The sequence below is a fragment of the Montipora capricornis genome, chromosome 13, assembly GCF_036669925.1.
Source record: "Montipora capricornis isolate CH-2021 chromosome 13, ASM3666992v2, whole genome shotgun sequence".
Taxonomy (NCBI): Eukaryota; Metazoa; Cnidaria; class Anthozoa; order Scleractinia; family Acroporidae; genus Montipora; species Montipora capricornis.
Genome location: NC_090895.1, coordinates 40,582,101 through 40,596,088, shown reverse-complemented (window position 1 = coordinate 40,596,088; position 13,988 = coordinate 40,582,101). Strand labels below are relative to the sequence as shown.

General features: G+C 37.2%; 1 protein-coding gene and 1 long non-coding RNA gene across 3 annotated transcripts in view; one reads left to right on the top strand and one right to left on the bottom strand.

The window, feature by feature from the left end:
* The first annotated feature begins 13 nt into the window (after nt 1-13).
* On the top strand, nt 14-3,038 carry LOC138030979 (uncharacterized). 2 transcript variants are annotated; one of them, XR_011128091.1, is made up of 3 exons: nt 14-62; nt 1,457-1,534; nt 2,981-3,038. It is a non-coding gene; the product is annotated as an uncharacterized lncRNA (long non-coding RNA). The 2 variants fall into 2 exon arrangements; XR_011128092.1 differs by lacking the exon at nt 14-62 and adding an exon at nt 270-294.
* Nucleotides 3,039-3,866: 828 nt separating this feature from the next.
* Nucleotides 3,867-13,988, bottom strand: part of LOC138030978 (leucine-rich repeat and calponin homology domain-containing protein 1-like) — a 31,015-nt gene continuing 20,893 nt past the window's right edge. Inside the window, exons 12-20 of the mRNA XM_068878839.1 lie at nt 13,712-13,754; nt 13,095-13,193; nt 12,973-13,011; nt 10,947-11,036; nt 10,037-10,091; nt 9,544-9,644; nt 8,295-8,432; nt 7,923-8,000; nt 3,867-6,946 (exon numbers count right to left, since the gene is read on the bottom strand). Coding sequence (XP_068734940.1) covers nt 6,845-6,946; nt 7,923-8,000; nt 8,295-8,432; nt 9,544-9,644; nt 10,037-10,091; nt 10,947-11,036; nt 12,973-13,011; nt 13,095-13,193; nt 13,712-13,754 — 745 coding nt within the window. The 3' untranslated portion in view covers nt 3,867-6,844. The remainder of the gene's footprint in view (nt 6,947-7,922; nt 8,001-8,294; nt 8,433-9,543; nt 9,645-10,036; nt 10,092-10,946; nt 11,037-12,972; nt 13,012-13,094; nt 13,194-13,711; nt 13,755-13,988) is intronic.

The window sequence follows — 13,988 nt, the reverse complement described above, 5'->3', positions numbered from 1 at the left end:
ATTATTTGTATCACATGTGTAAGTCTCATTCTCTTTCAAGTTTGCTTTGAGTAGAGAACATGGTAGGTGACGTTGTCTGTCCAATTCTATCATCTTAGCCATTTTTTAGGCATTGGAACACCTAAAAAATATTTTTCGCTTATTGTTGTGAGTCGAAGAACACGCTGGCTTATTTCCTGTATCTCTTTTTGGGCTAGACGTCGAGTTTCAGACTTGAAAACCTTGACTAGGTTTTTCGGTGTTCTGATAAACACAGGAAATTTACTTGTGGAATTATGTTGTTAAATTCACAAGGTGATTTAACAGGGCATTGGAGAAGTGATGGGACAGGAACAAGTTAAAATTTAAACCTTTTGGAATGGCCAAAGCTGACGTTTTCTGATTTTCTGAAAGAGTCAGAGATGAGCCATGATTGTTTAGACAACTTTATGTGCTTATGGGCCGATTTTACACTCACAGTGCAAGCGTGCGCAAAAGTAACATGTGTGAACTCATGGATCATTAGTTTTTTTGGTCGGGATAAAAGACCACAATAAGTAGCAATGAGTCTGCACATGTTGTCTCTGCTCATGCCTGTGCTACATTAGTGTGAACCAATGACCTGCTGGATCTTGAAAAGTGATGGCTATGCAGTGGCTATTACCACCCCTCCCCCTAGAATGTGTTAGTAAGGAAAGAAGTGGCTACGCGGCTACACAGAGGTCATTACCACCCCTTAGGCCTAATCACTGAAATGAGTGCTGAGGCTTAATCAGTAAACGATTGCTATGTTCTTCACACGGTCTTGGCAAAAAGTGTAGTTAACCGAACCGTAAATTGAAAGCTAAAATCTTAAAAGATTTGCTTAGTCCTAATCACTGAAACAAGCGCTTAGGCCTCATCAGTAAAGGAGTGCAATTTTTATTGCACTATCTCGTTAAAAACTGTAGTTAAATGGAAGTAAAAATGTTAAAAGAGTGCCTAGCACTGACTTTGAAGTCAAAAGTAACAGTTTGTGTTTGGTAATGAAGAGAAAGTCCTATCAAGTGAAGTTTTTATGTTGCGGGAATGAATCAAAGAACAAGACATACAATGAATGAATGAAAGAAAGAACAAGACATACAATTTACAATGTTAGCACGACCGGTTATCTGCTTCTATTCAGTAGGAAATTGATCGCCCTTTGTTGTTCCAGGCAAGCGCGCACTCTCTCTTTCTCTCTTTGTTGGAGAGAGCCTGACCTGCACGCCCATCCACAGCATTTCTGTTTGTATGACTGTTAGCTATGTGTATCTCTACTTGATTCTTTAAGTGCCGTGTCACCTTTACTCGTAAGCTTCATTGCAGGGGTTGCTTGAATTGGCTGTTGGTCCCCTTTACCTCTATGCAAAGTATCAAGTTGTTTTGTTCACTTTGTCTTTACATGTGTTATGATTGTTTCAGTTGGTTTTGAAACCCTTTTGATTTTTTTGACCAGCCTCCCAAGAAGGATACAAAGCAGACTTCCAAACCCAAGGACAAGCCATCTAGTTCTGGTGGAAAAGCTAAGAAGAAGGTCCTCTACTGTTTTTGATCTTGTTTGAAATAAACAATCAATAGACCAAAGGAGTAGGTTATACTCTACTCTAGCCTTTACTTCGACCAAATACCAATTCAAAGGTCACTGAGTGGTGGTGTTTCTAGGGCACATTATTGCAGAAGCTGTTGTTGCATCCAAAACGGTTCTGCAAATATTGGATTTACCAGAGCCCAAGAGATGCACTCTTCTAATAACAACATAAACATACCAGGGCTAATAATGCCCATCTATTATCTGTTACTGTCAATTAGTGCCAAGAATTTCTTTAGTTTATGTTCTCGTGACCAAGTGCAAGTAACCTAATTATTAATTAATGATTAAATGATAAATGAAATGGATCATATATGAACTGCGGATATGAAATCAAGTGAAGCTATGATCCTCGCAGTTATGAGCGCAATTTTTGCAATTGCGTAGAAAAGCCTGAAAAGTTCAGGACTTCAACAGGGTTTGAACCCGTGACCTCGCCTTACCGGTTATTAATTGCAGGTACAGTATGTTTTCTGCCTCAGAAGAATTGGGTTTGGAATCACATGGAAAACACCAAGCTACACCTGTACTTCCTCTCAACTCATTTACTACTCCTCAGGTGTCCTAGTTGATGAGTAAAATTGTCTGGTGTTAGACACAGTAAAATCTGTTACGTCTCACTCCCAGGGGTCAATGGGTTAAAGGAAGTATCAAATTCTTACAATTTTAATAAGTACATGACAACACTAAGGGTGTGTTCGATTGACCCTATTCCGGAATCAGAATACTTGGAGTGATGATTTAAAACGGTATCTCTAGCATTTTGAAGCAACAAGGACAATAAAGATGTGTTTAAAATAGCATGTTAGCAGGTGCTCAACTATAATTGATGTGAATCTCCGTAAAAACGAAGGACTTTTCTCTTCTATTCCACGTATTCCTATTCCGGAATACGGTCAATTGAACTCACCCTAAGATAAAAATGGAGAAGATTAACAGCATGTAGGTCCACTCAAAAACCCCTTTAACACTTTCCTTCTGATAGTGAGACAGAGTAGACAATGTCTAATGCCAGACAATTTTACTCATCAGTGGGGAGGGGGGGGGGGGAGGGGAGGAGGGTTCTCTAGGAGTTAATGGGACTCCTTAAATTATTGAAAGTAAAATCTTGTGCATGCATGGTTCCAACATCAAAAATACCACAATACTCTGCTTGTACCTCCAAAATTTTGTATAAGCATTGTTTTTATTTTTCTTGGTAAAATTGGAAAAAATGCTGAGGCAAAATTTTGGAGGGAGAAAAAAAAGAGGACAAAGTATGGTATTTTTGACATTGGCTTGTTGAAGATCGTGACTTTCCACCCCACCAAAATGAGAGAAATGGAAGACTAAGAACAAAGTTTGGACCTTTGCCAGCACAACTAAAAGCCATTCTTGCTTTGAAATCAACAGAAGTGGTCAAAGGGAAAGTCAGAGATAAGCTGAACAATTTGGTTCTTTTTGACAAAGGCACTTATGACAAGCTCTACAAGGAGGTTCCCAGCTACCGACTCATCACACCCTCTGTTGTCTCTGAAAGACTGAAGATCCGAGGTTCACTCGCTCGTCGTGGACTGCGGGAACTTCTGGCAAAGGGTTTAATCAAAGAGGTTTCAAAACACCATGCCCAATTAATTTACACCCGTGCTACAAAAGGCAGCGAAGGGCAAGAGCCAGCTCAGTAATAAGAATCTTGTGATGTGAATAAATAGGATTTCTCATTGACATGTGTCCATTGTGTGATTAAAATGTAAGGGAACCAAAAAAGGATGTCAGTAACAAAGATAGCAAGCTCTCTCTCCCCTCCCTTGAAATTGCTCACTTGTAGACTACCGATACAGCTACATAATATGAGAAGATCATGGGCTTTTTGGATAAAAAGTTTGTGGATCACTTGTTTTGAAAAGGAAATCACCTCACTTCATGGGTATCCCAATATGAGGGGCTACCAGGGAGCATTTTATTAACGTGCCATGTCAAAATTTAGCCACTGCTAAACAAAAATGGCCAATTATTATTGGCCATTTTAGCCAAAATGGCCCAAATTGGAAAAAATTTGGTCAAAAATGGTCTAAATTTTGCAAGCGGCCAAGAATTTAACTTAAAAATGTTGCCATGGACTTTTATCTCAGATCTTTTTGTATCTAGCACATTAACCAATTTGGCAAAATTCTCGAGGAGTTCTCTACAAGGTTTTGAAAGTAATATTATGGCAATGTGCCACTGAAGTGTTTCCTGTTATAGTTTAAGGGACAAATATTGCATGCCTCAAAAATTTTGACCCCAACAAAAGCAAAGCTGAAAGGTTTAACAGTTTTTATTTTTTATGGTTGAATTGTACTGGCACATACAACAAGAGCATTTAACCACTTAGCACAGCATTACAGTATGATATAAAAGAAAAAAAAGGGTGATTTTATGCCCCACTTACACAGCTACAATCTTATAATCTTAAATACCTTGAATCACTTTTATCTAGGAAAACCTGAATATTATTACATGGTTTCCTTAACCCGTTGACTCCCAACCCGGTCTGAACAGGCTGTATTTAGTATTTTACTCTGTCTAACGCCAGATGATCCCCCCCACCCGGAGTCAATGGGTTAAAACCACTGACGTAGATGATACTTACAAGATGGCCACGTTGGAAACAAACATAAGTTTCAGTAAAGCAGACTTTACCCCTTGTGCATTATTTTCAGTTTGCAAAAAAAATCATGCAAAAAAGATTAAACTCAAATTGTTAATTTGCTAATTTGTGTACAAGAATATTATTCAAATTAATGTTGTCAATTTCTTTTCAGTTACTTTTCAGTACATTACTACCTTCGGTAAGGATTTCCTTCTCGATGGTAGAAAAAGGCTATATAAATGTTTAAAAATATTGTTCTGCAATGTATGATTACAGAGGAAAGAAAATGGCTTCCCCTCTGACTATCCTATCGAAATAAACTGACTGGAAAGGGCTGAGAAATCGGCTTTTACTTCGTGTAGAACACGCTCATGACGTAACAAAAGCGTTAATGGTCTTTAGGGATTTAGAATTCTGATTAGGTATTGTTCTGTTGTTTTACGTCATGTGTCTTCTACACGAAGTGAAAGCCGAAATCCCAATAGTGCCATCCATTTTGGTTCACACACCGTTGTTAAATCTTAATAAGAAAACTTATAATACCTATTACCATAAGTTTACTTTCAAAGCTAGAAACAATAATTTATTATTATTACAATAGAACTTATTTGCTTGAATCTTTAGTTTTCAGGAATTGTGATGGAATGCCCAACTCCATTACAATACACATCAATTCTGCCATGGAATTGAAATATTGTGCTTAAAACAACATTGACCCTGAAGTTGTCCAGTAGATGCCCTAATCTAATGTTTGCAATGTCCACTCTGTTTTCTAGATGGAGACCACCAATATTGATTTCTTGAACTATATCACAACCCCCTTTAAGTCACATCACATATAAATCTGTATGAGATTTAACGATGACTCAATTTCAGCTTGCTTGGCCACAAAAATCTTATTCAGATCTCCTTTAATTTGAGTCTGGTTTGGGTGAAGAAGTTGGATTGCAGAAGACAAACAAGCTTCGCAATACTTTTCCCATTAGTCTGGGCTGAAACCCTTCAAAATGTACACTGTAATCACAAACTCAGGGTGTTCCAAACTTTAAAACTCTGACCCTCCAGCCAGGTAGAAAATTCACTACGTGATCTGCCACTAAGCATTTTTCCAGATGTAAAATGCACAGAAAACACTTTTTAATTTTCTTTTAAAAAACCAACTGAACAATTTTGCTGTATTTTGAGCCAAACATACATTCCATCTAGTAAGTAATTCCAAATTAATATCCTAAAAACCATGTAGATGGCTTTTTTTCACAATCACGAGTCTTTCTTTAGGATGCTTTGATAAAAAAATATAATATTTGGCTTGTCAACAGGGTAACTGTTCTCTTTCTTTATTTTTGCTCAGACCAAGCAGATAGGACTTTCCTTGAGTGCTTACAAATACATCACTTCCACTGCACTTCAAGCACATAACACTGTATAAATGTGACGTGCATCTTGAGACATGCCACAACAACCTGTCTGCTCTAAACATGCACTAACAGTTTTATTGGTGAATACCATATTAAAAAAATTCCACAGGATCTGAGATTATGCCATGTAATATAAACAGTCTGCTGAAAGAAAAGAGGCATAGACCAGTTATAAAAGATGCCTCTAGCTAACTTTATTTTTCTTCGTAACAGCTATTGCAAGCTTGTAGCACCCTCTCAACAGGAATGCTCACAAGGATAGATGTACTGCTTCGATTGTTTACACTAAAGGACCTAAGAATGGCTAAGGTTCCATTGGTTCTGTTTAAAAAACAGCTTACAAAAACAAATACTGACAAACTAAGCATTCAAGGTTTAAAACAAAGCACCCACAACTTGAGAGGGAAACAAAAACTCAAGAAGAAAGCACTCCCACCCTTAGCCCTAATTAATGTTTGTAGAAGCCCTTACACACACTTGTTAGGTCTAAGGACTGTAGAAATGCATGATCACAGTCTAAACATTAATTTTTACATGGCTTCATTTTAGGTCACAAGTCATTGCAACATCAGGTAACGGACAGTCTTTGCTCAAAAAATTGTAGCACTACAACTTTCCTGTCCAATGCTTTTAGAGACCAAGGAGTTTACGGGATGATGCTTACTTTGAATCATTGAAAAATAACAGAGAGTAAAGGAGGTGGCATTCCTCATATTCAAAATTCTCTGGTTTAATTGCACTGAAAAGCCAACACCTGAAAGGGCCTGGAAACATTTTGTAACTCAACAAAATTTGAGAACAACTAGATTATCACGGGGAAATTTACGCTCAGTATGGGAATTAAGGAAACGACAACACAAAGCTTTTGACAATAATTACTAATTATCGAATTTCAGCTGTGTACTGTGAGCTTGTGTTGAAACAAATAATACAAAAAATTACCATTTTAATAGTCCTACATTTAGCAGTACTATTACCGGTAGTTTATTTTAAGGTAGCATTAAATATTTCTGGATGCTCCTCTGATTACTGACTTTATTTTTAATTTGATGTCTGACTCATTCCTCTTCTTAAATGATCTCTTTCCTGATATGATATGAATCTGAACAAAAAATGGAACCTTGTAAGAGCTGCAAACAGAGTTTTCGTTTGCTTTGCTATAGACAACATTAACTTGAACTTCCTACAAATTTTATTGTACACTATTTTCCTAAGTAAACAGCACTGCTATAGTCCGCCATCAGCATGTTCCAGCAAAGATTCTACTGTCTGACAAACTCGCAAAGGACTTTTCTCTTCAAGAATGTCAGATGGAGTACACAGTTTATCCTGAAAAATATAATTATCAGTATGACTGAAACAGTACACAACATCACACAGCATTACTACCATTCCAATCTACACAGGGATACCCCCATCCCAACGACGATCAGCTTATGTTTACTCAGGCAATGTCACGCACCATTTATTCTTCCAGCATGCACTGTTTGAGAAGATATGTCTACCATGTTAGTATGTTAGATGGCACTACAAGTGTATTGGCAGTGCTATCTAACATATCCCATCTGCTTACTTCTACTCAAGAAATCCATCAGCACAACACTCATTCCTCTTCCACTGGTACCTTCTTTGTTAACTATTCTCAACTAAATTGCCATAAGAACTCTTTTCCAATTATACGAACCAAAATTTGGAACAGACCAGATTGCCATTATTATTACCTCCGGTTTTCTGTACCTTCCCTTTATGTTCCCCTTAATTAAACTAGAACACTTTTATTGAGCAGGCTAAGGAAATATCTCAACTTGTCCATTGGGCAAGCAAACTGTTTGATGGACCACTTGCCTGAGGGGTCCCTCCTGAATTGCCTGGGTTTATCAATCATTATTATAATAATGTTTCAAGAAAAAACAAAAAACAGAAAAAATTAATAATCTGTACTTTGTGTCTCTTGGAGTTCTTTAATTAACTGAGTCAGAGATAGTGGCTTGCCCAATGGTGAAATCTCCTTGTCCTGGATGACCAGACCAGGGTGTGTGATACAGTTGTGGCAATTGCCTTGATAGTAAATATGTCTAAATCGGTTTATTTATAAATCACATTCTTTACAGAGTTGATTGACTAACAACAACAATAACAACAACAAAAACACCCCTTTTAATTGCCAACCGGTAATTCTACAAAGGCAAAAGATTGAAATAATCCTTGTACTTATTATTTAAGAGATGTATGTGGTTTCAAAGATAGGGGAAAAAATCAATATAAACCACCAGAAAATACAATGTAGTTCAAACTCAATACTTACCCTGTCAACACCAAGTTTTTTACAAGCATCAAGAAAATAATCCACATTTTTCTGGCACTTTGGCATGGTTAACTTGGGCTGCAAACAGCAAACAAGTTGACATATTAATGACAACAATATTATTATTAATTTGATTTTGCTCACCCTTCATAACATTTAGGTCAGTTGCAACAAAGAAGGATATCAAAGCTACATGTCCACCTAAGTCAAACCGTATGCAATATGCAAAGATTTCAACAATCCCTTGGTCACAAAATCAATGCCAGGAGCTCAACACCTTGCAGAGGAATTGCAAGGTGCATCACAAGAACACAATGCTCCTATCAATTAGCTCATCAGCTCATGCAATTGTTTGGACCATCACATGCTTACCACTCCCGCCGACGGGATATGAATACTGGGAATCAATCCTTTTCTAATGTGATTAATGAGGTGACACAGCACAACACCATCAGAAAGCGATGCTGGTAAATCATCTGGCAATGTCACCTTCAGACGACTCTCTATACCCTGTAACAGACAACAACAAAACAAAAATGTTACCTCCATTTGCAAGCAACAGAATAAATTTATCTTATCATATAATCACCAACGAAATACCAAGCGAGCTTTCGTGCGAAAACATGATATCTTCACACCTGAAGATAACATGTTATTTTCACTGTTGCTATGGTTACTTATGAAAATTGCGCCTTTCAATGAAACAATGTTGTATTTCATTGGTGTTTATATAATATTTTGTAGTAAAAACTATCAGGATAAGAAAGCAACGTTTCGACCGTTCAACGGTCATTATCAAGCAAAGTGAAGATAAAAAATTTACATAAGTACTAATTATATAGTAGAACAAAGAAGTGACAAATGTAAAAAGCATGAAAATGTTAAAAAGCAGGGTATTAAAAACAATAAGAACATACAAGAATAAGATAAAAAGAAAACTACTTAAAAACTTTCCCATGAATTGGGTCACATTGTACATTGAACATTGGTCTCAGTTCGTTAATGAAGAACATCTCATACAGTATAGATGAGGCAGTCAAACCTGCTGTTGCATCTTTTGAGGATGCTAAAATCCGTAGTGAGTTCTTTCGGTGTCGAAGAGTGTTTGTCACGGAAATGCTTGCCAATAGAAGAAGAGGTGTGTCTATGTTCGTCCATGCATTGATTTAAGTGCCGTCGTGTAACGTCGTTTTCTTATCCCGCTAGTTTTTACTACAAAATGTTTATATAATAAATAGAATATTACATGGCCGCTTGGAGATACGAAATTTCTCTTCTCATGTTGCAAAATATTTCACTCCGCTGCACTCACTTGTGAAATATTTTTCAACACTAAATCCTCTGTTTTTAACATGGTCTCATAGGTTTCATTCTGTCTAATGCCAGACGATTTTATTCATCAATAAAGATGGAGCAGGGGATGGCACAGTAGCTCTCACCAATGTGGCCCAGGTTTGTTGATTCTGCTCCAAAAGGTTTTTTTTCCAGGTAATCCTGTTTTCCCCTTTCCTCAAAAACCAACCTATGATTTCATACGAGTTACTTTGATTTGATTCCTTTTCAGTGTCCCCAACCCTGATGAAGTTTCATCACACACATTGAACTAATATATGCCACACACCTCTCTGAGTCTTTCAAGCTGCTCAAATTCCTCCCTTGCACTGTCATACATTCGTTTAATTGTGAAGTTTGGATTTGACGATTCCTTAAATGATGCTGGCACTAAGAACAGAAAAATGGCATAGAGTCATCAGTGCAGGGATTTGAAATATTAATTTTTTGTCCTCTCTGTTCTAGTATTTAAAGTTTTTGGCTCAAAATGTGAGCCCTGATTACAGTGAAAGTGTGAGACAACTTCTTGTTACTAGTTATAAGTTCCAAAAGCACAAGACTGCAAGGTGTGAAAATTGTCCACATGCTACTGAGATGAAGGCTAATGGTGTGAGCTGAAGCTTATAACTGTTAAATTACTTAGATAGATTTTTGGAAATGTTCAAACTGTTACCACAAAAGACAAGATGGCAATTTCAAGAAAAAAGATTTCTAAACAAATTATTATTATTATTATTATTATTATTATTATTTCAAAGGAGAAACTTCTTTTAAATACTTACATGAACGAATTTGTGTTGTTGGTTTTCTAACGTGAATATTTGCAAACACCAATTCCTGCACGTGGAAAAGCAAAAGACAACATTGTGAGCATTCAGTTTTTAGTCACCCGCTGTGTTCAGTCAGCTGTGTTTTCAAATTCCTAGCCAGCACCTCACCAATGTAGGTGGTCTGGCAGTCACAGCATGAGATCTTGTAAACTGCAATGCTTTGTCTGTTGTTGGATTCGTCTTTGTCTTTCACTTTAGTAACTGTCATAAAGTTGTTGTAGGTCAGTGCACAATGCAGACATTGTAAGGCTGCAACTCTCAAGATGACTTCCGCTGAGTTAGTCAAAATGTTGGTCCATACACCTCATTCCAAAATGGCCGCCATTTCAGTGTTCTTTTGATTCCTTGCAAATTGGCCCTTTTGGCCTTGCTTTCAAACGAAAAATTCAAAAGGGCCAATTTGCAATCAAACAAAAGAATAATAGAATGGCAGCCATTTTGGAATAAGATGTATGTCCCTAACAACAGTCCTTCCCAGGGCCACTATCACCCAGACAATCTTACTTCAACACGTTTTGGCTCTAACATAGGGCAAGCACTTTAGAGTTGTAACTTGCATAAAGTCAACAAAAATTATCTTGGCTGATCCTTTTTTTCTCAATTCACTCAAGATGGTGTAAGAAAATGACGTAAAATGGATTTGAATGTGACCAAGGTGTTTAAATAATGCAAATGATTAGAAATGCTATGACAATGTCCCTTAAAGTGTCCACCAATTCTTACCGTGGATATAACTGACAACAGTAAGAACCAAAAGTACTTATATTATTGAGGTCTAGAGATCATAAATAATTTATTATATTGAAAGCCAACGTCTTTACTTTGTTTTGGTTTAGTCTTTGAGTTAGGACTTTGTACAGACCTCCCACTCTTTTTTGTCTTGCGCTGGCGCACTTGGCTGAGATGGTTCATGACTGTCATTAACGGCTGCACCTCCAGTACCACCAAATCGCTGCAAAGTAAAGATGCTTATACTGTCTAAACTAAACAAAAAACTGCTTGTCAACATTCATTTGATTTCTACATTTGAGGTATCATTGGATATTGTATCAGGGTTGCGATTGTTCCTGACATAACCAGCATGCCAATTGGTTAAGTGCTAGAGCTTTATTCTGCTATAATGTTCATGGACAAATAACTAATTATGCAAAATTAAGAAGCAACATTGAGGGTAACTGGAACTTCTCTGTATTCGTTGACCTTTGTTTGGCGGTTTATCCTTGAGAATGCCGACAAAACCTTACCAAATTGTAATCAAGTGAAAAATTAATAATTTTTTGATGGTGTCCAGATAAGTTCACCAGACTTGTGTGGTTTCAACAATCAATAGAAAAGCATTCACTTCCCCTTTAATCAAGTATGAAGCCACAAAATTAACAACTTTTTAAACCTCAAGCATTTGGGAAAACCTCCCTACCCCACACCTTGGCAGTGCTGTACTGATGTGGAAAGGACTAAGTATGAGATTAACCCGTGAAAAATCACTCTTGCATGGTTAATAAGTGGTTATTCGTAGGAAAAACATTGAACCAGATTTTTGGGGGGATACATGGCTGGCTGTGTACTTGAAGGTCATTATCATCTGTCACCCTTACAATAACAGAGTTGCAAGAACTATTCCACAACTTCCACTCTTTCATCAAAAATATACAAAACGTATCTGATCAGGTGAGATTACGCCTGTGTCCTCCCAGCAACTACTTGTATTCACCATTTAGTCTTTGGTTGCACATTGATCACCCTATGGTAATTTTTCCCTTGATTTACACATTGTGTCCACGAAAGTTGCTCTTGTGTAAAATCTTAATTTATTGGCATTTTTTGACGGATTCATGAGGGTTATTGGTTGCCCATTGTTCATTGGCAACACTATGTTCAATGGCTCAAAGTACTTCAAAGTATACCATAGCATGCTAAACATTGGTTGAGGTCACACTTGAGCTTTTTTTACCATAGTAAACGAAAGTTTACCATGGTAAATGGGTTTTTCAATGTGACCGGCTTTTCTCACTTTACCATGGTAAACGCAATTCTAGTCTGTTGCGTTAGCAACGGCGGTCGGATGAAAGCAAAGTTTACTATAGTAAAACCATTTGAAAAAGCATGGTTTATCTAGCGTTTATCTAAACTTTGTTTATTTACGTGACATCTTGTCATGATTTTGAGAAGCATTTCGTGACTTTGCTGAATTTGCGTGTGCCCTCTATATACATGCGCTTTCTATCTCCTTCCCTCACAATCTTTTAATGAATAACGAAAACATGACGGGATTTTCATACATTTCTTCAAACCATCCTTGTGGTCTCGGATATACCCCCACCACTCTCCTCCGTCTTGCTAAAGCTCCTCTCCTTCTTCTTCGCTTTTGTAATCTCTTAATTCTGGTCGTGAGAAGAGCATTGGTGAGATCAAATTGCCTCCTTTCAAAAACAAGGTAAAGAGCCAGAAATCTAAATCTCTGAGCTTTACGGATTGCAACGATAAGAAACAATAGAGCCACAATCGAAGCTACAACACGTTCACGATCCATGGCGCAGTCACGAAATATATTAAGTTGTTGTGTTAAGACTCACGCGACGGAACTCGAAAAATTCCTGTCTGTCATCAACTCGACATTTGAGTAGCACTCTTGTGACAAGGAAACGTCTGGGAAATGTAAAAGTCAGCTTATGCGTTTTACCATAGTAAACTTTGCTTACCTTTTTTATACCATAGTTAAGGGTTTTTACCTTAGTAAACTGTTAAGTGTGACCTCAACCATTAAAAGTAATAATATTGGTCAACAAAAGTTTAAAGATGCAAACAATGATGAATATTGTGCCAGGCTAAATTTTACCCACTTACATCCAGACACAGAAGCCAAGAATATAAAGAGACCAGAATTATACCTTTTTAGAAGCTTTATCCCTGGAAAGGCTGGCAGAATGCTACATGTACAAAAGGAGAAAAAACCTTGGGTCAAAAAGAACCCAACAGATTACAATGAGTAGACAAGAAAATCTACGGCTACCTTTAGTCGCTGTTCCTCAAATTTGAGGCGCGAGAGTTGAGCCTCTCTTCTACTTTGTTGCATAAGTGCTTCTCTCTTCCTGGCTCGTAGTTCTTCTTCCTAGTCATCAAGTTTTACAAAGAACTTGTAAAAAAAAGGTTCTTGTTGCAATTCAAGGAATTTAATATTGGCATTGCTAAAACGAGGGTAAGGGTAAGACCAAAGGTCACAGTAAGGATCACAATGGGAATACAGAAAGTATCCTAAACATGCATAAAAGCTAACCTTAGGCCTAATTAGGCCTAAACAAAAGTTTAAGGTTAGCTATTATGCATTTTTAGGATAGTCTCTCTATTCGTATCCTTACCCTTACTGTGACCCTTGGTCTTACCCTTACCCTCGTTTTAGAAACGCCGATTTAATATTGTTAGTAATCTAGTATTTTTTGTTTACTTCACTACCCCGGTATATTGACAATGGCACATTCTGATGTTTCAACTGCACGCCAATGGCAGCAGAATACTTGGCCATGATGAAAACTAGCAGCTCAACCCACTAAATTGCAAAATAGATCTCACTGGTAATTAAGTGTTAAATTTCCTTGCTCATTGACACAAAAGAATCACAAAGTAAATTACCTGTCTACTCCAAGCAACATCAGGGGATTCCATTGGAGGGATGCTAAAAACAAAGATGAACAATACAATTTAGTTTAACTTAATCTTTCAAATTTTAATTTTAATTTTAATGTTACAATAACTGTCAAATTTCTTGCACGATGAATGGCTAACTTTACCTGCAAATATGAATACAGACACTTGGACTTGACGATAATGGCGAATTTTTACCGAAATTTCTAGTTTCAAGTTTTAGTGTTGCAAGTTTTTCTAGATTCATCAATTATTGCATAATTCA